This window comes from Centruroides vittatus, unplaced genomic scaffold (assembly GCF_030686945.1).
Source record: "Centruroides vittatus isolate TY-2023 unplaced genomic scaffold, ASM3068694v2 contig_1818, whole genome shotgun sequence".
NCBI classification, from domain to species: Eukaryota; Metazoa; Arthropoda; class Arachnida; order Scorpiones; family Buthidae; genus Centruroides; species Centruroides vittatus.
The window spans coordinates 1,239-25,779 of NW_027121116.1; the positions used below are offsets into that span (position 1 = coordinate 1,239).

General features: G+C 28.9%; 2 protein-coding genes across 2 annotated transcripts in view; both read right to left on the bottom strand.

The window, feature by feature from the left end:
- Window positions 1-887: 887 nt before the first annotated feature.
- Window positions 888-24,541, bottom strand: part of LOC136969837 (low-density lipoprotein receptor-related protein 8-like) — a gene marked incomplete at its 3' end in the record, with an annotated part of 31,517 nt that continues 7,863 nt past the window's right edge. The window contains 5 exon segments of the mRNA XM_067264114.1: window positions 888-1,131; window positions 2,253-2,369; window positions 3,711-3,830; window positions 5,539-5,658; window positions 9,796-9,918. Coding sequence (XP_067120215.1) covers window positions 888-1,131; window positions 2,253-2,369; window positions 3,711-3,830; window positions 5,539-5,658; window positions 9,796-9,918 — 724 coding nt within the window.
- On the bottom strand, window positions 19,170-23,558 carry LOC136969838 (uncharacterized). Its single transcript, XM_067264115.1, has 3 exons — window positions 23,039-23,558; window positions 19,861-20,113; window positions 19,170-19,754 (listed from the first exon to the last, which is right to left on the bottom strand). Exons 1-3 carry the CDS (start codon window positions 23,497-23,499, stop codon window positions 19,170-19,172), a joined length of 1,299 nt encoding a protein of 432 aa, XP_067120216.1. The 5' UTR covers window positions 23,500-23,558.

The following is a 24,541-nucleotide window of genomic DNA, read 5'->3' on the forward strand; positions in this document are numbered from 1 at the left end:
AAAATTTTGATAACTGCATTGAAAATATAAAAAATACTTAAATTCAAATGTCTTGTCCTAAGAGGAAATAATTGTTTTTGTGTAAGACATGCTCAATATCCTCCATTAAAATTTTTCTATTAAATATCTGTTATTTCCATAAAATCAAAATTACCTATCTACATTCTATATAAATAAATTAAAATATATCTATTTATTGTAAAAATTATTATTATACAAGTTTTTACACAAAATTTATGATAATGATAATTTAGATTTTTAAATTTAAAATAATTTTTTTACTTACAACATAATTTGATATTAGCATCAAGTTTCATAAAATTATTATAATTAATTTTATATGGAATAAAACAGGACACTATATAGAGCTTAGTTTAATAAAGTAATGTGCTGTGTAATAAAGTAATGAGTTTTTCTGTGCTGGCTGACCACTGGCTGTGTCAGTATTGTCCTAAGACAATACTGGCACAGCCAGTGGTCAGCCAGCAGAGGAGTTCAACTGCAAACATCCACTGTGAGCACCAAATTAACATACCACTATTGGATCCTTGCAATACATCAGGCCACGACATCTCAAACATCCTGCAAGGTGTGTGGAATGATTGCCATTCTGTCACACACATTGTTAGATTTTGATGGTGATCTGATCATAACATCATCTAAACAATTATTTTGCCTATGATGCATGACTGTATATACATAGTGTCACATAAGTTTTTTGTATACAAAGTTTATCATCAATACAATATATATCTGATTAAATAGGATAAAAATATTTGCAATTTACTCTAGAAATTACTGGTTTTATACAATCTAATTCAGGCTTATAAAACCTATTATTATAAAATATAAAAAAATTTATTAATTTATTTTCAATTTTAAAATACTTACAATTTAATTCATCTGATTTGTCTGGACAATCACTATCTCCATCACATTTCCAAGCAGTAGATATGCAATCTTTGCCATTAGCGCACAAAACTTCGTGAAAGCCACATGTTATTGTGCTAATGGGGCAATCTTGTTCGTCCGAACTGTCTGTACAGTCCGCACTTCCATCGCATCTCCAACGTTCGGGAATACATTTTCCATTGCCACACTTAAACTGTTGACTTGAACAGGTGACATTTGCTGAAAATTTAACAATTAATAATATTAATTTTATACTTAATGAACACACTTTCTTTAAATTAATTATTTTTCTAAAAACAAAATAAGTTTTTTATTTAATCAACTAATTTATTTAATAATAATTATATTAATTAAATTCATTACATTTCAATTCAGTTTTGAACCTTTAATAATTCACGAATAAAGTAAAAAAATCCAACCAAATTCACTTTTTAAAAATTACTTAACTAGATATTAGATCAGTGATTCTCAACCTTTCAGAGGCCACAGAATACCTTTCATATACTTTTTATTACATAAAGCATTAACGTTGGCGATCAATATATTTAAAATTGATAGGCAATTCCACATTTACTATTCTCATCTTATATTACTTTATTTATAGGCAATTCTATTTTACAGTAAGATGGAAAAAATCTTAGAACAAACATTCTTTGATGAAAGATATTTAGTTATATGCAAAACTGTTAAATTGTGTGCAAATGTCTTATCATCCAGGATAGTTTTTAAAATATTTATAAATGTTTTATTCCAGTCATTACAACTCTCTCGACGTATCTTAAATCAATTTATTATTTAAGATTTAGTTTACTAATAAATATAATAAGTAATTATTACAAAACATTACAAAATATTTTGCCACTTGTACATTAAGATAAGATGATAATTAGCATTAAAAACTGGTTTCATCAAATCATCTCCTTTGACCTTGACAATCAATAGACTCATCCGTTGAGTCTATCATTGATGCTCAGTATCACTTTAATTTTACTGCCAGTATGTGTCAAATTTTAGAAGACTTCATAAATTTTATTAAGAGTCAGTGACACAAAAAACAACTAATATAAATTTTTGATGGAATTCTTATCTGTAAATAAGTTTATCTAAAACTTCTTCTGTAAGAAATTTGAAAAAGTCTTTACAAAATATATGTTCATTCAAATATAAATTGATGTCAATTTATAACTACCTGATAAAATGGTAACAGCATTCACTCCACAGAGATATTGGAAATAAATTATTTATTTTATATGAAATATTGTTAATCATCAAAAATTAAAATTTTATCAATAAACTTCAAAAATTGATTTTGTAATGATCAAATAATTAAAATAACTTACGACAATTCATTTCGTCACTGTTATCTCCACAGTCATTTTCTTCATCACACACCCAATGTTCCGAAATACATCTATCGTTACCGCAGGTAAACTGTTTTTCTTTGCAAGTTGTTTTATCTTAAAGGAAAATGTGCATATTTTTTAATATGTTACTTATTTGTTACTTTGAGATAATACTTCTTAGTATTATCTCAAAGTAACAAACAGATAGATAGATAAAATATTGATTTTAATTAAATACTTATCTAAAAATTAGTTAGAATGAAGGGTTAATAATTTAATAAGATTTATATTAGTTCAAATCAAACCATCACATCTTAAAGCAGTTTAAAAATACGATGATCACAGTAATTTTAATTCACATTAATTATAAAATGTAATCATCACTTAGGACAATTTATAAATATGTTTCAATAGTCTATGCATTTTACACAAATCTGGAAGGTATCAGTTATTTTATTTTTTACTCTTTCTATCCATTTTCATCAAGTCCATCGTAGATTCCACCAAGCCCACAATAATGCAGTTGTGTGGCAAGCATTGGGAACTGACATATTCAGGATGAACCACTCATTCCTTAATCAACACCAAAAATTCCTGGGATTTTTTGACCCGACAGGATTTGTTCCTGGATCCCCAGAGCAGTAGGCAGATGCCTTAACTACTCAGCCATCTAGCCATCAAAAGATATTGGTTAACAATTCTAACCTAACACAGTCTTTCCCTCCTTTTCTTAAGTTGTCTGGTTATCATAAGTATATACAGTAGACCTCCCCTATGACATGGATTCATATAACACAGCGAAAAAATTGTGATCGTATTCATATAACACATTAAAAGAGACTCATATAACACGGTAAAATGTCATCGCCGACTCGTGTCGAGACAGGATTGGTCGAATCTGGACCAATAGCAGATATTGTACAAACTGTTGAGTTTAAACGAGCACTGGACCTACTAAAAAACATTTACTATTCAACAGGCCATAAAAATCATATTTTTATTAATGATATCTCCAAAGTTAAGTTATTTTTCTGTGAAAAATTCACTCATCAGGAAACATGCATCCGCCGTCCGACGAGCCGCTCCACGACGAAAACAAGCTTAAGCAATGGCGTTGTCGAACGGTGCACACTCGGTAAGTAATCCTACAATTTTTTGTTTATAGCATAGTTGATATGGATTATTCCCAAAAAGAAATATACGTGATTTGGAAATATTGAGTCAAATTAGTCTAGAATCGATTGAAAGGTTTTCTCCCATAAAATTAAACAGCCGCAGCCCCTAAACTGCACACGTGCCAGGCTGTGATTTGCTCATGTATTTAAGTGACTTGTACAACACAGATACATTCCATGTTATATAAATCCACCGTGTTATAGGGGGGTCTACAGTATAAAACTTTACATTGTTAGAATTATATACTTAAATTAATTTTTTAAATTTAAAATTACTTACTACAAGCATTTTCATCTGACCCATCTTTACAGTCTTCCTGATCATCACAAACCCAATCATTCGGAATACATGCTTTAGTAGATTTGCATTGAAATTCATTTGGAGCACAAGTTTTCTGACCTAGTAAATAGCAAATAGAAAATAAATTATACTTGATTGATAAATATAATCTATGTTCTAAGGAATATAGTTTATTTTATTAAAGTAAATTCATCAAATGTTCCTGATGATGAATATTTGATATTCAAAAGCAGTGGAATTTTATGTACTTTATTTTGGTTTCCTCCATTAAAGCAATTTTTTGTGTGGTTAATTAAAGTAAGTAAATTCCATTTTACCTGTTCTTCAGATGCAGAGTGAATTGTTTTATTCACTATTTATTCATTAATTCAGATAACATGAGTTTAACCTTCAAGTAGGTATATTTACTACAATGTTCCATTTATCATTAAAAGATTATATGTATAATTAAGACTGAACAACTATTTAATAATAAATGTCAAGTTTTTGAAACTCCATAAAAGATGTTTGCCCTGGATGTAGAAGGTAGACATTTATAACACACGGAAAATAGATGCAAGAATCCTTCATGAACACAGAAAAGTGTGAGCAAATTTACTTCTATACAAAGTTTTTATTGTATAAAAATTTTTGTACATTAAAGTCAGAGTTATTACAGAAATATTAGTGTCTTAAAAATATAAAAACTTGTAATTCTTCTAATCTTTATATGTAAATTTGTATAAAGTTCTTACATAAGAATAGTTGAAATTGTCATATAGAAAAAAGCATTAAATAATATTTGTTTGATAACAATAAATATTTTTTTATTTTTTACTCTTTCTATCCATTTTCATCAAGTCCATCGTAGATTCCACCAAGCCCACAATAATGCAGTTGTGTGGCAAGCATTGGGAACTGACATATTCAGGATGAACCACTCATTCCTTAATCAACACCAAAAATTCCTGGGATTTTTTGACCCGACAGGATTTGTTCCTGGATCCCCAGAGCAGTAGGCAGATGCCTTAACTACTCAGCCATCTAGCCATCAAAAGATATTGGTTAACAATTCTAACCTAACACAGTCTTTCCCTCCTTTTCTTAAGTTGTCTGGTTATCATAAGTATATACAGTAGACCTCCCCTATGACATGGATTCATATAACACAGCGAAAAAATTGTGATCGTATTCATATAACACATTAAAAAAGACTCATATAACACGGTAAAATGTCATCGCAGACTCGTGTCGCGACAGGATTGGTCGAATCTGGACCAATAGCAGATATTGTACAAACTGTTGAGTTTAAACGAGCACTGGACCTACTAAAAAACATTTACTATTCAACGGCCATAAAAATCATATTTTTATTAATGATATCTCCAAAGTTAAGTTATTTTTCTGTGAAAAATTCACTGATCAGGAAACATGCATCCGCCGTCCGACGAGCCGCTCCACGACGAAAACAAGCTTAAGCAATGGCGTTGTCGAACGGTGCACACTCGGTAAGTAATCCTACAATTTTTTGTTTATAGCATAGTTGATATGGATTATTCCCAAAAAGAAATATACGTGATTTGGAAATATTGAGTCAAATTAGTCTAGAATCGATTGAAAGGTTTTCTCCCATAAAATTAAACAGCCGCAGCCCCTAAACTGCACACGTGCCAGGCTGTGATTTGCTCATGTATTTAAGTGACTTGTACAACACAGATACATTCCATGTTATATAAATCCACCGTGTTATAGGGGGGTCTACAGTATAAAACTTTACATTGTTAGAATTATATACTTAAATTAATTTTTTAAATTTAAAATTACTTACTACAAGCATTTTCATCTGACCCATCTTTACAGTCTTCCTGATCATCACAAACCCAATCATTCGGAATACATGCTTTAGTAGATTTGCATTGAAATTCATTTGGAGCACAAGTTTTCTGACCTAGTAAATAGCAAATAGAAAATAAATTATACTTGATTGATAAATATAATCTTTCTTCTAAGGAATATAGTTTATTTTATTAAAGTAAATTCATCAAATGTTCCTGATGATGAATATTTGATATTCAAAAGCAGTGGAATTTTATGTACTTTATTTTGGTTTCCTCCATTAAAGCAATTTTTTGTGTGGTTAATTAAAGTAAGTAAATTCCATTTTACCTGTTCTTCAGATGCAGAGTGAATTGTTTTATTCACTATTTATTCATTAATTCAGATAACATGAGTTTAACCTTCAAGTAGGTATATTTACTACAATGTTCCATTTATCATTAAAAGATTATATGTATAATTAAGACTGAACAACTATTTAATAATAAATGTCAAGTTTTTGAAACTCCATAAAAGATGTTTGCCCTGGATGTAGAAGGTAGACATTTATAACACACGGAAAATAGATGCAAGAATCCTTCATGAACACAGAGGAGTGTGAGCAAATTTACTTCTATACAAAGTTTTTATTGTATAAAAATTTTTATACATTAAAGTCAGAGTTATTACAGAAATATTAGTGTCTTAAAAATATAAAAACTTGTAATTCTTCTAATCTTTATATGTAAATTTGTATAAAGTTCTTACATAAGAATAGTTGAAATTGTCATATAGAAAAAAGCATTAAATAATATTTGTTTGATAACGATAAATATTTTCTAATAAAAGATATTTATCAACAATGCTATTTAAAGTTCAGTAAAACAATTATTTAACTGAATGAAGAATGAAAAAAATTATTTATCGTGGGAATAAACCATAACAGCCGATTGCAGAGACAACGTTTAAACGTCGACGGCAGTTTAGAGATTGTGTAGACCGTGGTTCAGAAAAAATTTCATTGCAGAGACAGCATTTTTGGCTTACCCCAGTTTAACTTAAACAGCGATTAGAAGCAAGTTATTTGACCTACTTTCTATACTCCCTTGATAGCAGGTTTAGACATCATTTTATTTGAGTAGAAGTCGCCATATTCATTTGTTGGTCGCAAAGTTTATGTTATAATGGATATTGTTCATTTAATAAATCTTGTAAACAAGATGAATCAAGAAAATTATTCATCTTGACAATTACAAAGAGAGAAAAGAAAATATGAAATTGGAATAATCCTTTAGAAATCTGTTCCGAAGATGAATTTCGAATTTGGTATAGATTTTCTAAATCTGGATTTGTTTGTATTTTAAATCGTATTGATGACTAAATTAACCATCTACATTGAAGAAGATTGCTGTTAACTACTGAACAACAGCTGTTGACAAAATTATGATTTTATGCCACCGGAAGCTTCCAGAGGGTAGTTGGTGATCTTATTGGAGTTTACATCTCTACTGTGTGCAGATATCTTTCAAACTACCATTAAATAAATTTAAAAAGTTTTTTGTATAGTGATACAGATGTCTACAATAAGAATGAGGTCTTGTTCTTGTTTAACGAATAAGAATAAGAGGTTAATGTTACCTATGGTTCTAAAATGGCGGCTCGTCTCTGATTCAAGGAAACAGAAGAAAGAAAACAGTGGGGATGCATATTCTAACCTAACCTAACCTATCCTAATAAATTACCATAATTATTACCAACCAAATTATTAGAATAGGTTAGGTTAGAACGTGCGTCCCCACTGTTTTCTTTCTTCTGTTTTCTTGAATCAGAGACGAGCCGCCATTTTAGAACCATAAGTAACCGAATAAGATCTTGCTGTGAGCAGACCGACAAGGAAACGGTGAAGAAAATTTGTTTTGTATCATCTCCCAAGCGATATTTTTCATCCCCAGAATAACCTTTCTCCTCAACTGCAGGATAATTTTTTATAACTTCCGCGAGGACACTTTTTTCTGCTTCGGAAAAATTCCGGCATGATTTGAACACCATTGTGTTTGTCGCCATTTTTCTGACATCATAAATGAATGACCCGATTGGTTAAACGACACCTGAGAGAGGGAAGTTACAGCGAAGAAAGTAAGAGCCAACGTTTTGCCAAGATTCGTTTAGATGATGTTCAGAAATAGACTACCGTCGTCTTTGCAACACATTTTAAACCACGGTTCTTCCAGCCAACGTCTAGATGCCGTTCAGCTGTTAAACATTATTTAATGTAAACTCTGTCTCTGCAATCAGCTGTAAGTGACTAACTCTTAACTTTTGCAGTTTTTTAATAATAAAGTATTCTTATTACATTCAACATATTCTATTTGATACCATATACAGATATGTAAAAATTCCAAACTATTACATAAAATTTTATAACCACTTATGATTCTCTATCTATGATATATACACACACACACATAAAGAATATTTTTTCATTAACTTTAATTATTCTTTATTCATTTATATTTTTAATACCTTTTTTAAATATTTAATGATATAATATATAAATAAAATTTAATATAACATCAAAACATATAAAATAATAATTTCCAAATTATATAAAATGTATATCTTGTTATATTTGTTTCTGATAGAAGAAATACTCACTGTATGTATGTATATGTCATAAAAAATATTTTTCTGTTAGTTTATGATAAAGTTTTAATTTTGTAATAATTATAATAACCTAATTTTCAAATTAAATGATGTTTGGCATAAATTTCAGAAACTGAATTTATTAGAAAAATTATTTTACATCATTTATTTTTAGTTTATTGTCTTTAATAACATTTTCATAATGTAAATTTACTTTGTTTCATTAAGTTAAACTTTAAAATTATTTAAATTAAAAGAACTGGAAACAATCTAACATTAAAAAAGTAATCAGTATATGTAATTTAAATTTTTATGATTATTAAAATATAAGTCAAGAGTATAGAGTGGAAAAATTCCACTTATGACAGAGTATAAAACTTTATAAAAATATATGCAGGAAAAAAAAATTTCTTGATATTGATATTTTCAATAGGCCTATATATCCATTCGGTATCAAAATTTCTTTTCCTGAACTCTGTATAATTATTATTCAAATTAATATGAAAAATGTGTAAGTTAAACTGATTTAATATTTCTTTTATGATTAAAAAAGAAAATGTCTTTCAACTGTTCATATAAATAAGTTATTGCTGTTTTGCAGAAATTCTGAATGTAATTTAGGGAAACTTCGATTTAAAAATGTTAATAATTAATAAATCCTATAAATCCTTTGTTAAATTAGATATTAAACTAAAACCATGGTTCTACATTTAAACTGAATTTATGGACATTGTTAAAAAGGCAATGTACTAGTAGAATGACCAGTAAATAAAAAAAAGTAGTTACATTTAGATTAACATTTGCAATTAATCATAAACATGCTTAGTGAAAGACCATTAATATAAATATGTATCTATAATCTTAATTAAATGATATCAATGAATTTAACAAACAGTTTTGAATTGATGATATATTTGATAAATGAAAAATTAATGTTAAATTTAAAAATTTACATTTTTCAAGTGAAATAAAAAGGGCCATCACTGTAAATGTATATAGTGTAATGGAAGATACGTAATGAAGACTATTTTTCATATTTCTACAGCTTTTATAAAATGTTATATTTACCCATTTTTACCAATATTTTCAAACTTACTCTGTATGTTAGATAATATGTTTTAAAATTATAAAACAATCAAACATTTTAAGGCACTTTGTTGAATAGTAAAAAACATTTTACTGTAATAATTACAGTATAAAATATTTTTAATTTATATATTAAAATATATTTTTTAGAAGTTTAAATTAAATTTACTGCAAAAGTTTAATTTTTAAATTCAGGTTTATTTTTGAAGTTTTAAAAGCAGAGTTTTATTTTTATTTTTTAATTTAAATATTATCTTCTATATAGCAATATGAAAACTATACACTCAAAGCCATGTAATGATTTTTGTTCAATGTATGAAAACCAGCTATGTATATATATATACTGTGCATATGTATGTATTATTCATTTTCAATGTAAAGTTATAAATCTTTTCCAGATGTAATTAGTTTTAGTTTTAATTTACATGCTAGTGTATTATTTTCATTTAACTGATTTAAATTTTCTGGAAGCATTTACTCTTAAACAAAATTTATTAATGGTTAATTAAATTTAATATACAATTTAAATATAGGCACTTACTACAGACAGAAGGATCTTCATCTGAATTATCCCCACAATCATTTTCAAAATCGCACTGCCACTTGTTAGGGATACATTTTCTATTGGCGCACTTAAATTCTGTTGGAGAACATGTTCTGATTTCTAAAAATAATAATAAATATAAATTATTTCTTAATTAATTAATTAATTATTTATAATAAAAATGATAGATGGTAAAACATTTCAAAAAATTATACTAATATAAAGTTCATTTTTAATATGACGCTAATATGACAATTTTAGTCTCTGTAATCCAAATTCTTGGTAGACAAATCTCACAGCAATTTAAAACTTATTGGCAAATTAAATTTATTTTGTGATGTAGTCTTTACAAAATAAATTTAATTTGCCAATAAGTTTTAAATTGCTGTGAGATTTGTCTACCAAGAATTTGGATTACAGAGACTAAAATCGTCATATTAGCTAATATACAGCAAACCATTTATATATATTTTCAAGTTCATTTTATTGATCTAGGTGTGATAGAAAACAGCAATATAACACATGGACAATCAGCCAAGACGAAATGCCTTCCAGGACTTTCTATGGAAAATTGGCCCTGTTTGGGTGTTAAACACATGAAGAAAACCTGGAAATTGCCACGTGAACAGTCTGTTGGTCACATGGAGTTTTCCAGTGTTCAATGGTTCTATCCACTTGGCCATTGATAGGCCCTTACCATACTGATTTATATTTTTAAATCTACAAAATGTATAAAATTAAATTAATTTTATTCAATTAAAGATTATCTGTTTGTTAACATAATGATAAAATTTTGCAATATAAGAACATTTCAAAAAAGCTAATACACAAAGAATTTTCTAACTATATAAGAAACAAATACTGTACATATTTCTCCAAGCAATAAAAACAGCTGTTATTTAAATAGCTGTGTATTAATCAAGATTATAATACTAATTATAAATAAAAGAAGTTAAATTTAGAGAGATTTACAAAAGAATTCATAAAATTAGAGAATAAAAGCATCATTATTAGAATACTAATTAAACTGAACTAATGTTGTAATTTTGATCATTGTTTACCATTTGCCCCGATTCTTACAAAAAACAAACCCATTAGAAAATAAATTTAAATGTAATTACATACAGCAATTTGTTACTATAAATTTAATAAATATTCATTGATAAAAACGATTATATGTATATTATGATAAAAATCAAAAATACTTTAAAACTTTTGAAAACTTTTTAATTAAATCAAGAAATATCACATTTTTAAGGAAGACAGATATAATAAATTTAGTAAATGTCTAGTAGATGTATATCTTTCTTAAGGATCAAATTAAATTTTTCCTGCCCTTAATGGAGAAAAATGCATAGTTACTGTAATGACAATGAATCACAATCGTATCTGATTATAATGGGTGTTGTTAAAACTTAGTATACATACTTTATTTTAGTTGAACAACAGAATATATAACTTTAGAGAAAAAAAAATTATCATCAGAGAACTAGTTTCAAAAATAAATATTTAAATTTCTTAGATGAATGATAATCAAAAGATAATGTTTTATGCATTTAACTTAATGATATGATATATACTTTTTGCACAAGTTATAATATCATATCAATAATCAATTAAAAATAATAAAAACAACAATGTATATCTGCCGGTCAGATTTCTATATAGACTAGACAGACTTAATAGAATTAACAGAAAATTACATACTTAAATAAATCCATCACAAAGATGACAGGTAAAGATTATTTATTTATGAAAGATGTATAAAAATTTTACATTATTTGCAGTCTTTCATAAATTTTAAATAAGTCGACTTTAATTTTATAGGATAAAAGTTGAGCTTTCAAGTAATTGCTGAATTATACATAGATTATTTTAATTACATTTAGACGTAATTTTCTAACAAAATTCCAAATTCATTATCTGCTTACAAATTGTAATTAAATAAGATTTATTAATTTAATAAAAATACAAGTTTGGACATTTTTGTTTTGTGCACTCAAATATGTAAATTTTAATTTGATAAAATCAAAATATGCCAAAACTTTAACATTATATAAATAAAACATTTCACTTATATAAGGAAATTCAAAAATTAATTATAATACTAAACAATATTACAGTAATAATTTTGAATGACTTAACAAACCGCAGCTACAGCGTGAGATTCATATTTTTCAAACACAGCACTATGCTTTATATTTTATTTTCATACCCATTTTCTCTTAGCATTTTTTATTTCTTGCTTAGAGATCATATTATCTCAATATAACAATGTTTATTCTAATTAAACACAGACATTAAATATTTGATTTATTTAGAAATGATGCACAATTTACTTCTATTTTATTTTACGATGCAAAGTATATTTTATGAGATGTACGCATCACTAAATCTTATAAAGACATGTATTTAAAATGCCTCAGCATTGTTCTTTTAGACTACGAAATATAAATGTACAACAATTATATCTTTCAAACATTCAAATGCATTAATTTAAATTTTCATATAATTTCATTGTGATGTTTTATATATATTAAATATTAAAGCAATAAACCAGCCCGAAAATTCGGCTTTGGTTGGTTTATTGCTTTAATATATCGGGTTGGCTATTGACGTTTGTTTATGTTTATATATTGGATATGCTGAACAAAAATTGAGTTACATATATATATAAACTTAATTTTACATCAACTCTGTCTTGAGAAAAAGACAGGAGAAATCATTATTAAACTCAGTTCCTATAAGATTTCTTCACTTAGGTATAAGCAAATTCTTTAAAAATGAATACATTAAAATGTATTCATTTATAATTTTCATACATTTTCAGTTTTATCTGTAGTTGATAGTGAAATATAGATTGAAGAATTTAATTAGTTATACCTTAATTTATGTTGGAATAACAGAATAAATTCTCAATTAAAAACAACACTTATAGAATTTAATTTATATGGTACATTAACAGAACTTAATGAAGTGCTACACATTTGTTATCCTTCCACCGATCCTTGAAAAATACACTGACACGAATGAACAGATTTGTTTTAACCAAATTTAGTAATTTGATAATTTATAATCTTTCAGTTTGAAGATCTTAATGGTATGCAAATTAAATTGGCATTATTATTCAAAAATTTATCATCCAAAATGTGGTAATCAGTATTTAACAGCAGATTTTTATGCTATGTTTGATAACTGAAGGAATGTACTGGTACATAGGTAGTCCCATCAATTGTTATGTATCTGATGAATGATATAACTTCTAAGTATATTCATAGAATATTGAATAATACTTACATTAAATCAATATATCTAATATTATCTCTAAGCTTGTAAAAGTTCTCTTCTAAAATAACATAATTTCAAAGTTTAAGATTTCTAAAATCAATAATATTAAAGCATTATTGTATTATAATTTCTAAATATGTAGAATGTTAGATGAGTGAAAAAAATATTAATGACAATGTAACAGATCAAAGCAATTTTTCAAAAGTTGATTTATTAAATAAACATTTCTGAGAAATATATTCTGAACATTTGTAAATATTTTTCATTTATTTTTTAAATAATATTTATTATACAAATATACAAATTTTCAGAACAATTACATGTACAGGTTTTCCATAAATTACCTTTACAACTTCGATCAATCAATATAAAAATTAGGAATTGAAATATTTTCATGCAGTTTCGTTTTAATGCAAAATTTAAATTTATAAGGTTTTTATACAAATATTTCTTTTCACTCACAAGTGTGACTGTGAATGATGACATCAAGATTTCTATATAACAATTTTTAGCAACGGAGAAAAATATTATCTCAGTATGTCATGCGTAACTAGAAGTGATTGTCAAGTTGTATCAAACTTTGTAAAATTAAGTTTTATGTTTTGTATATAAAAGAACCACGTGGAAATATTTAAATTCCTGATTTATATATTGGTGAAAAGTTACAAAGATAATTTATGAATATTAATAGTTATAAAATCTTAAGTGATTCTATAATATATTATCCAAAGTCAAGAGCTGATATGGGGCCTAGGGTAAAGTGGGCACCTCTGGCTGATTTTTTAGAACAAATGAAATACATGGAATGTTTCTTTATTAATAAAAAGCAGTGTTAAATACTTTAGTTTTTATTAGTAAAAACAATTTTTAGAGGTAGGAACCACTGCAGATCCTTAAGTTTTTTCTAAACTTGGGAAAAAATTCCTAGCTCTCCCTCTTGATAGTCCTGGTTCAAAGCAACTATGAGTTAGAAATCTAAATGTATATGGACATATAAATTTAAGTTTCAGTAACAAATATCTGCTAAGATATTACTTTTAAGAAAGAACACTTTGTTTACTACTGAAATTATTTTACTTTTTAATCTGAATTTTTGCTTGTACTAATTGCATAATTAAAGTTAATTAATATGCAGCTTTTAAATATTTTAATTGCAATTATCACACATTTTTGCCCTTCAATAACATTGTTTAGTTAAACAAATATAGTCAATGATATTTCAACTATGCAACGAGAAAGAAGTGTAAAAAAAACAGATCAACAATTAAAAAATTCTTCTTTACTCTTATAGCAATTTATAACAGCAAAATTTTTTGTTGTCATTACTGAAGTTAATCTATCAACTATATCTGTTAAATTTACTAATTTGAATGTAAATTTATAATTGATTAAAAATTCATATATGTCCTTATAACAAATCCTACCTTATATGTGATATAGTTATTTTATAAAATAATTTCTTGGACAAGATAAGCATTTTTAATAATTGCCAATTTAGTATAATGAAACTTGATCTACTTCTATAAAAATTGGCGTATCATTTTCATTAAAAAAAATATATATATATTCTGTAATATTGTATTGATATACACCTGAATAAGTTGAATATTTTCAATAGACATTTGCAAAGAATCTTTCAATTCTCCCCACTTTTGTGACCTTGCTTCTACTGACTTCTTTCTATTGGTAAGGTCAAGGTTATTTTGAATGAACAGTATTCAAAATATACAAAGAATGAAAAAAATATCGTATGCCCGGTTAGATTAGTGGGTAGAACCAAGCAAATTTATGTAAAAGAAAATTTTAAAAATAAATAACAACAATTTATAGTTGCATAAAACTTATAATAATAGTTCAATATGTGCCAAGGGAACATTTACAAACTTAGAATAATCCATACTTAGGAAAGAATAAATTGAATGACAATGTAAAAATTTGTATCATTTTTAATTAATAAACAGGTAGCAAAACACATGCATTAGATTAGGTATTTTATTATAGATTTGGTTATTAAAATATTGATAAAATTTTTGAAGAATAATTCAAATGAAATGCTGCTTATTTAAGGAAATCAATTCTAAATTTATTAAAACTAATGTTTTGGACTCATCAAAGACAAACTTCATCCAAAAAAAAAACAAAAAGAAAAAAAAATGAACAAGTTTATTACACATTTTTACTTTTAAACTAGCAACATTTTATTTCAACTATTCACTACGGTGGCAAGTTTAATTCATTTCAAAAAAAAAAAAACTTGCATAGATAATAATAAAGCAATAAATCTTTTAATTACAACAAAACCTACGATTATAAATTTATAGTTTATTATTTTAAAAACATATTCATTACTATACCCTAAACATTTACCAAAATTTTTGATATATTCCTGTTTATTCACAAAATATTACAATTTTCAATTAAAAAAAAAAAAGTGCCTACTAAAACTACCAACTAATTTAACTAGAAAATGTTTTAAAAAAAGCAAGGATAGGGGAATTAATTGTTAAGAAGTCAAAGAAGTACCACTTATAAAACATGCTTAGTTCTAACCAGTTAATAATTTATAATAATAAAAAAAAAAAAATCATCATACACCAGTAAGAAGTTACAACCATTCTGGACAATCCAGACAAACTAGATTTTTGATTGATTTGAATTTAAATGACAAATTTAATAGGAAAAACGATATATAATATTTATTCAGAATTTGAAAAAAAAAATTCATTATATGTCTGCTTAATTTTCTTTAAAAAAATTTCCGCAGTGAAGACGTCTGAAATTTTCCAAAAAACCCTATATATTTATATACACAGTATATACGAGCTAGGAAGGTCGTGATAAACGAAACAGGGTAAACAACCAGGTACAAAACTAGTTTCATAACCGCACACTAGTCATAGAGAGCCTAAAGCAAGGTCAGTGGACTAGTCAAATATCGGTAAGATAAAGGGGAAGACTGGATGACGATTTGGCCCTGTGCCAGACATTCCGAGACTGATGACGTACACATCGCACCACCGCAACCAACCAATGACTAGTATTCGGAGGTGTGTCACCGGTGTGTAACGCTATAGCTACCTAAATACCAAGGGCGAAGCGCCATCGAGAAATAGGAAAAAAAGAAAAAAAATGGTCTGGATATCTTTCCTAAAGGTCGACGTAATCTAAATTAAGTACAGTAGCATCTTGTTAAATGGCATACAGATTTGGACGATTTTAATAACGAAATTTACTTCTATTTGAGTGAAGAAAAAATAATAATAAATCAAGAAAGGATCGTCAATAACGTCTACTTGCATTTAAAGACTAGTTTTTGTGGATAATTATTTAAATTTTGCGAATGTATCATCATTTTTTATTTTTTATTATTAAATATAAACAATGAACTAACTTATAGTAGATACGGCGATGAATGAAACGACTTCCTCTTAATTCAAAATGAGCAACGAATTATTTAAATATAGAAGATTCGTACTATTATAATATTTTTTTAACATATATACATTGGATTTAAAAAAAAAGAATTCCCATAACTTCCGCATTGACAGATAATTTTTTTTTTCTCATTAAAAAGTGTCCGTGCAGATTAGTTTCTAAATTAAAATTATGCATTGAAATTTTTCTATTGTGTAGGTATTATAAATAGGAAGCGAGATTTTATTAGATCTTAAGCATTATTTTACCTTACTGTAATACTCTAAAATAAAATTGCAAGGACATAATTTAAGAGCGCCGCAGCGACTCGATTAACGAAAGACGATTATTAAAATCGGCCAAGGTCCTGGAGTCTGGTAAAAGTGCAGCCAGAGAAACGAAAATTGCAACGGGGTTAATGATTCTGATTCGTTACAACAGCGGAAAGTTATATTAGAAATTCGCTTAGGAAAGGGGGGAAATTTAAAATTAAATTAAAATCTGAACGGGGTATTTTTAAATTAATTTTTTTTTTTAAAGATTTATCTTAAAGTTCTTTTTTCTCGATGAACCGTGACAAAGATCTCTCTCTTTGATGTCCCCGATTTTTCTGAAGTGTCATGCTCTGTGATTTATAAGTATTCGATACGTTTTTAAAAAAATTATTTAATTCAATTTAATATCGAATTTTAAATGGGAAAATGCGGCATTAGGTTTTAAAAAATTTAAAAAAGATTAAAGCTTGTGTCGTGGCACAAATCCAGATTTAACCTGTACAAAAGATTCAGTGTTGAATTGTGGTTTGCCAAATATACAGTCAAACCTGTTTTTATGCGCTCTTTTTATGTGCGATTTTTATTTGTGCGATTTTTTTAATGCGAATTTTTAATTTGTGCGGTATAGTAGGCGACTAGTCTCGTGCGATTCGTCATGTCTTACGTTGACTTATTATAGCTAAATAAACTTATTATAGCATAAATGCACTTATTATAGTAATATTATTGCATGAATATGCGAAAAATGAAATAATTTACTTTTTAAGTCAACAAAACACCACCTGGACAAAAATATGTAAAACAGACGATAGACCAGACGATGCAGTCAAGTGCTGACATCTGTTGTCAATAAATTCTATTTCGTACGGTTTTGAGTTATTTTCTATGCGAGACTTTTTTTATGCGGTCCCTGTTGACCGCATAAAAAAAATATTTTTTAATTGTGTCGCGAAAACTATTATTTACAGCCATTCGTGAAGTTTCGTGAGATTTTTTTTATGCGTTTTTTTTTATGCGGTCCCTATCCCCCGCATAAAAACAGGTTTGACTGTACTTTCAAGGCTTCCTGCATTCACTCAGGAAAATTTTTATGAGGAATTTCTTTGGAATAATGATTCACTTTAAGGTTTAATACTGGAATGCAAAACAAGGATTTCTTTTGAATGTGGATTTTAAATAGATTCCAGTATACTTCCTGTTTTATTTCTCGCTGTAAATTATACAAACAACAGCCCCCCCTTTTTCAATATGATAATTCAATATGGCAGTCACTAAAATGGTGAAAATCATATCTTGACTTTTTTTTCATTACGAAATCGCAATAAATTATAACATCGTTTGTTCTTCTATTATAATTTGTACTCCTAAAGTGAAGATTAGATAAATGGCGGAAGTTTCATTAATAATAAACGTTTATTTATCCTTAAAAATCCTGAAATTTGTTTAGGTTTCCCGAAACAACCCAAACATCTGACCCACCTTAATTCTGAGAACGCATCGTTTGGGAAGTTATATTCTATCGTTATCGGATTTCAGCTTAAATAAATAAATCGCTAGCAACAGAAGAATTTTTCCCATATTGATAACAATCTGATTTACACACTTACAATTACATCTTATGAAAAGACGCGTCATCATCCCAAGTTTTGATTTTTGAATTTGTATTTGCATACGTCCCGCAACCTGTCGAAAGACACCACGTTAATAAATTCATGGGAGGAGGTTTTTATCGTCACATTTACGTCACGCATTAAATCGACACAGCAATTCCTCATTGGTGAGTTTACCTCGTCTGATGTCTGACGTCAGACGATTAGTCAACCCTACAATGGATTTCCACTACCACAGCCTACAATAAGAAACAGCCTAGTCAAATGGGGGAAATCCCATTGAAGAGTTGTGTCCAAACGAAAATATTTTCTCCCGCTAGATGGAGCCACACAACGGACCATAACAACACACACTGATTAAGTTATCCTAGCTACATGCTGTCATATGTTCGTAAAATAAAACAGTAATTCAAACAGGATATAGCAAATTATTGATTTTTTTTAATTAAGATTTTGCCCGGATTTCTGCAGAACAATCTAAAACAATAGACATGTTATCAATAATTATCTAGACGGTTAAATGCGATAATAATTAATGGGCTAGATGTACTGTACTTATTCTGGTCATATTAAAACAATTTTCAACTTTAAAAAATATTTTTATATCCTTACAATTTTTTAAAGCAATGAAACAGTAAAAATAATGCAAAAAACATGTTCTCTTTTACTTTATTACAATAATTTTTATTAATTTTAACATTTTATAAACAAAATTTAAATTTTTTAAAATATACAAAAATCACGAGTTTTCACCAGGCCTGTACCAGTTGTGGCCACCCCATGTTTATAGAGGTGCCACTTTTATTATTTTTCTTGATAAAGCTTTATTATTTGACGTTTTGGGTCTATGATTCTCCCGAATATAAGTGTCGTTCACAGTTCTTGTGTAGTTGGAAATGTAGGGTCTGATGAATTTTCTTAGAATTACATTACACAGTATATTTTGGTGTCCATCTTTACCACACATAAACAATGGATTTTTCTCCATCCAAGGAAGAATAATCTTACATAAATTATGCATCACAGCTGGTTGCTGAATTAAAAATGGTAAGCCTGCATGAATAGCCTTCTCCAGTTGCTGCAAAAACCCAATAAACTCTACTTTTGGATATAAGAGCCCGCCTAGATCATTTAAATTTATTATGCCCATGATAGGTGCAGGGGATTTCACTGATGCAAGTATGTCCAAACAGTCGGAACATTCAATTTTCTCTTCGGTGATACGTACTAAGTATCCAGCAATGTATGCCATTGTAGCAGATTGAATGTTTGGCTTTATAATATTGGAAGGTCTAATCTCTAGCTGTTTCAGTTGTGGCTCAATATGCTTAGTAACTTCCTTGATAGTATAGTTCTTATCCATGCATGCCTTTAAAAATAATAAATTATTATTATAATGATTACTTTATTATTAGGTATATAAAATTAAATTAAATTAGGTCTATTAAAGTAATTTCTTAATCAAAATATAATACCTGATTTACAATAATGAACATGTCTTCATTAGGAGACATCCATTCCTCACAATCTAAGCTTTCTGCATTGCTTTCAAGGGATGCACTAATTAGTCCTGTTTTAAGAATTGTATGCAGTCCTTGCATTATGCTGCAGGCGTTTGTCTGGTCATTGAATCCAGACATAGACCGCAGTCCACTAAAAAGGTTCTCAATATCATCTGAATTGAATTTTCTGGTTAATATAAAATCAAAACATTTCTCCAACAAATACCTGATACACAGAACAGTGGATCTGGTTGTGAGACAAGCAGCTTCATAAGTTTGCTTACTGATAAATTGAACATTGGGACTGTCACAGCTATCTTTCCAGGACTGTAAATATCAGTGGCGTGCCGTGACATTTGATGACAGGGAAGCTGTGTTTCTGTAAGAAGCCGACTTCCAGGGGCAATCAGTTAATTGCGCGTCAGTGATGGTCTAGGGCAGTGGTTCTTAACCATTTTTATACTCGCGGCCCACCAAATATTTCATAATTTTTTTGTGACCCCCATTTTTTAATAATAATTTATATTTGATAATTTGATAATTTATCTATAATAAATTGATTTTTTTATTATTGCTTTATTTTTTATATAATAAATGTAAATCATAACTTTATTATTTCATTATCTATTTAAATAACATTCAAACTTCACAATTAAACATGAAAACTCATTAATTTTTAACAGAAAATAAAATAAGAAACTGTCGATAAATCGATCCAATGTCGATGCTAAAACTAAACTAAAACTAAAACGCCCACTTGTCGTAAGGATTTTGCATATCTTTTGCAAAAATATTTAAATTTTCAAAGCCTACTATTTTTCCTAATTATTTTTAAAATTCCAAGCATTAATAGTTTCTTAAAATTGCTTTGGAATAAAAGAAGTAAATACTGCGGTGTAAGTAAGCATATTTACATTTATTTCTTCTGTACTAACAAAGTTGTATGTAGGAAGAAATACAAAATAAATAAATAAAAACTAAATAGGAAAACTTTATCTTTCTTATTTCACTTTTCAATACGATATTCGGATTATACATCAATTTTCTTTTTATTATATTCTGAAGGAAATTTTGCATAATTTGGCGGCCCCCGGCAAACTTCTTATGGACCCCCAGGGGCCGCGGCCCCCCTGTTAAGAATTACTGGTCTAGGGTCCATTCGTATTCATTTGTTCGATAAGCCAGTAAAAACTGTAGACTTCTCTAAATGTATTTTTAATATCACAATTACATTCTGAATTGCTAGCCACGATATAAGGGCTAAAATTAAAAATAAATTATAAAAACTTACTCGGTGAAATAAAATGTGCGATGGATATACATACCTGGTACAATGTATTGTTCGATTGTATTAATATATAGTTTTAAAGAAAATTATAATTAAAATATAGCTTTGTAAAGAAACGTACATAAAAATAACATAAAATATTCTTTACTTTTTAAATCTTAAAACAATCCACTTAGTCAAATATCTTGATACGAGTAGCTAATGGATGGAACTAGTGACGGTCCAGGTAGGTGTGTAGTGAGCGCGTGCGTGCCAAATCCCGAGGGTGCCGATACCGGTCAATGTCAAATGCCTCTTTTGTCGCATCACTAGTATATCTCAAAGGACGCCACAGGGCTGTTGTAAATTTTAAACGTTTCTCACCGTAGCTGTAAAAATCTAACTATGTTAAACTTAATAGTCATTCGTTTTCTAACTAATTCGTTTTAACACCAGGTGTACACGGAAATCAGTTTCCCACTGTACTGAGCGAGTGATTGGTTCTGTTAAGCTTTTGTTGAAGTAAAATTCTGGCTCTTTCAACAGGATTTTATTTGTCCCCATTCCCTAATCTCTTAATTATTTAGTCACTTCTTAAGTAGAAATAAGTCGAAACCAGTTACTTTGTACCTGAATATCTGTAGTCTTAAGAAAACAGTGAAAAGACAAATTTTTATGACAACGGATGTATAAATCGTAAATTTAAGGAAAATAAATTCTAGAGCTTTTTTTTGTACCATTGTATGTACTGTACGTCTCATTCATTAAATTTGGTTGTAAATGATGCTGCCAAAGTAACAGTTAATTTTTAACACTGTACTAGAATTGTACATGTTTTTTCTGCATCCCCTTACAGATGGGACATACTAAATCGTAATATCACCGGTTTAACATTGAAATCCGTAAGTAATATAAGATGGGAGAGCGGAATAAACATATCAAATATTTTAATGGAGTTTTTTTAAACTCCTGTCAACTATACAGAACTATCATAAAAACGTGCTAGTAAACTCCTATCGGTTGGGTTGTTATAAATCTAGTCTAGGGTGGGCAACCCTTTTTATAACATGGGCCAGAATAAATTTTACGTTTTTTTCCGCGCCGTAGTAGTTAATTGACGCCTTCTTGTGACTCGTAATTTTTTTAGTCTGCAAATATGAAATAAATAAATAAAAAGTTAATTACTACATTTATTTCTCTTATCGTTTTCGAAAATTACAAAGAATTGGAAAAATAACTATTAATTAGTTATTTTTAATTAGTTATTTTTCCAATTTAATAATCTATTAAAGATCTCGCGGGCCAAATAGAAACTTTTCGCCAGCCGTAGCTGGCCCGCGGGTTGCCCGCCGTTGATCTAGTCTGCTCGTGATTCACATAATCGGGCGAGGGTGGCCGAATATCTAGCAGGTGGCTAACAGCCCACAACCGCTCTGGGATATAAAGTCGCGTACTCTTTACACGTGTGTCGCTTCTACCAGCTAAACCGTGACGTTTGTGCTATGTAAAGCGCATGCGCCAATGCCTATAATCTGGCTGCTTGGAAGTTGACAGGCAGGCGGATAACAGCCCACAACCGCTCCGGGATATAAAGCTGTACTCTTTACGAGTGTGTCGCTTCTACCAGCTAAACCGGGTGAGGTTGGTGCACTGTAAACCGCATGTGCTAATGCCTATATAATCTGGCTGATTGGAGACTGACCCGGTTTCGACATTCCTTCCGCCACCGAATTATTCGAATATACAATAGCAATCTTATCGTTTTTTTCACATGTAGTATAGAAATTTGTAAAAGATACATAATGCAGTTATAATAAAATATTAATTTTAATTAATTCAAAGTACGTTAAAATATGAAAATTTATATTTTATAAAATTCAAGGGAAGGTCATTGAAAGGTGGAATCGGCGCTTCCATCGCTTCCAATGACGGCACGCCACTGGTAAATATCCCAAAAACTCACCATCCAACCAATTGAGCCTTTCATCATTAGCAGAAACAAACTGCATCACTGTTGCATTTCTGGAATGAATGTGGTGTTGAGTATTGCTGATATTGTGAATAGCAAACCATTTTTGCATTATTTCCAAATACTCAATTGTGCCCTCGGCCTCAACAAAGTTCAAGTTCTCAAACCTGTGTCCGTGCTTCTGTAAAAACTTCAGTGCAGCAATTACATTTTGGCTGCATATGTCCACTGCACGCTTAACCTTCATCTTATCAAAATTTGTTGGATAGACATGTTTAAAAGTTAAGCATCTTACTGGTTTAATAACATGATCTCTCTGTAGGTGAAACAAGTTTCGGAGAAATACACCACTAATATGTTTTCCATGATTCACCATTACCCTACTTGGAGAAAGAAGCAATGACCAGAAATTTTTTAATATATGACATGGATCATATGATATTAATATTGAACGATTATTATCCATTGGATGTGGAATCTTTGGAATTGGAGGGTTAACAGCACTAAGTAATTCAAATAACTTAACATTTTTACTATGGCCATCAGCAACTATCCTGAGTACTTTTAGACCTGCTGTCTCCACTGAATGAATCACATCTAAAGTTAAAGTATAAAGTTCCTGACCTTTTAAATCATTGATAAAAAAATATGCAACAGGAATTCGAAAATTTTTTGATAATCCTGAAAACACAAAACACAGGAGACTATTTGCTGTGACATGTTCAAGTCAAAGTTGTTTTTCCAGGCCATTCATTTTTACTGTTCCCACTACTTCGTCTGCTTGCTTGTTATACTGTTGATTAGGTTTAATGGTCATTTCATCCAAAATAAGTGAACCTAATTTTTCCACTTGTGACAACTTTTTTGCCTCCTGAGTTAATCGTTGCTTAATTAGGGAACCCACACTAACCCCAGAAACAGAGCCCTATATGATAAAAGTGGAGTTTTCCTAGCAAATGTATATGCCCTAGAAGACTTTTTGCTCCATAAGACATAGTATTTTACTGTGTTGTCACTCCAATGAGGCTTTTGTTTATTGTAAACAACCAGCTGTTCAAGTATGAAATCTGCTTTGCAGTTACCTAAAAGTACAATATAATTTTATTAGTCACTAACACAAATCTGCCAAAAAAGTTAAACAATCAATAGCAGATTACATAAAACCAATTTTGTGTTATAATGTACTATATTGATATAATAGGATATTAGGAATATTAATATGTTATCACATGAATTATTGTAACATACCTTGGGCACTGTCATTCTCTAAGCTTTCTATATGATATTTTTCAAGCTTTCCAGCTAACAATTTATTTTCTGCTTTCAATCTACGTTGTTCTTCATACAGGCGCTTGATAGTGTAATCTTGTCTCCTGCATTTCTGCTCCAAAGTTTTCAGTCTTCTCTTGTCAGAATTC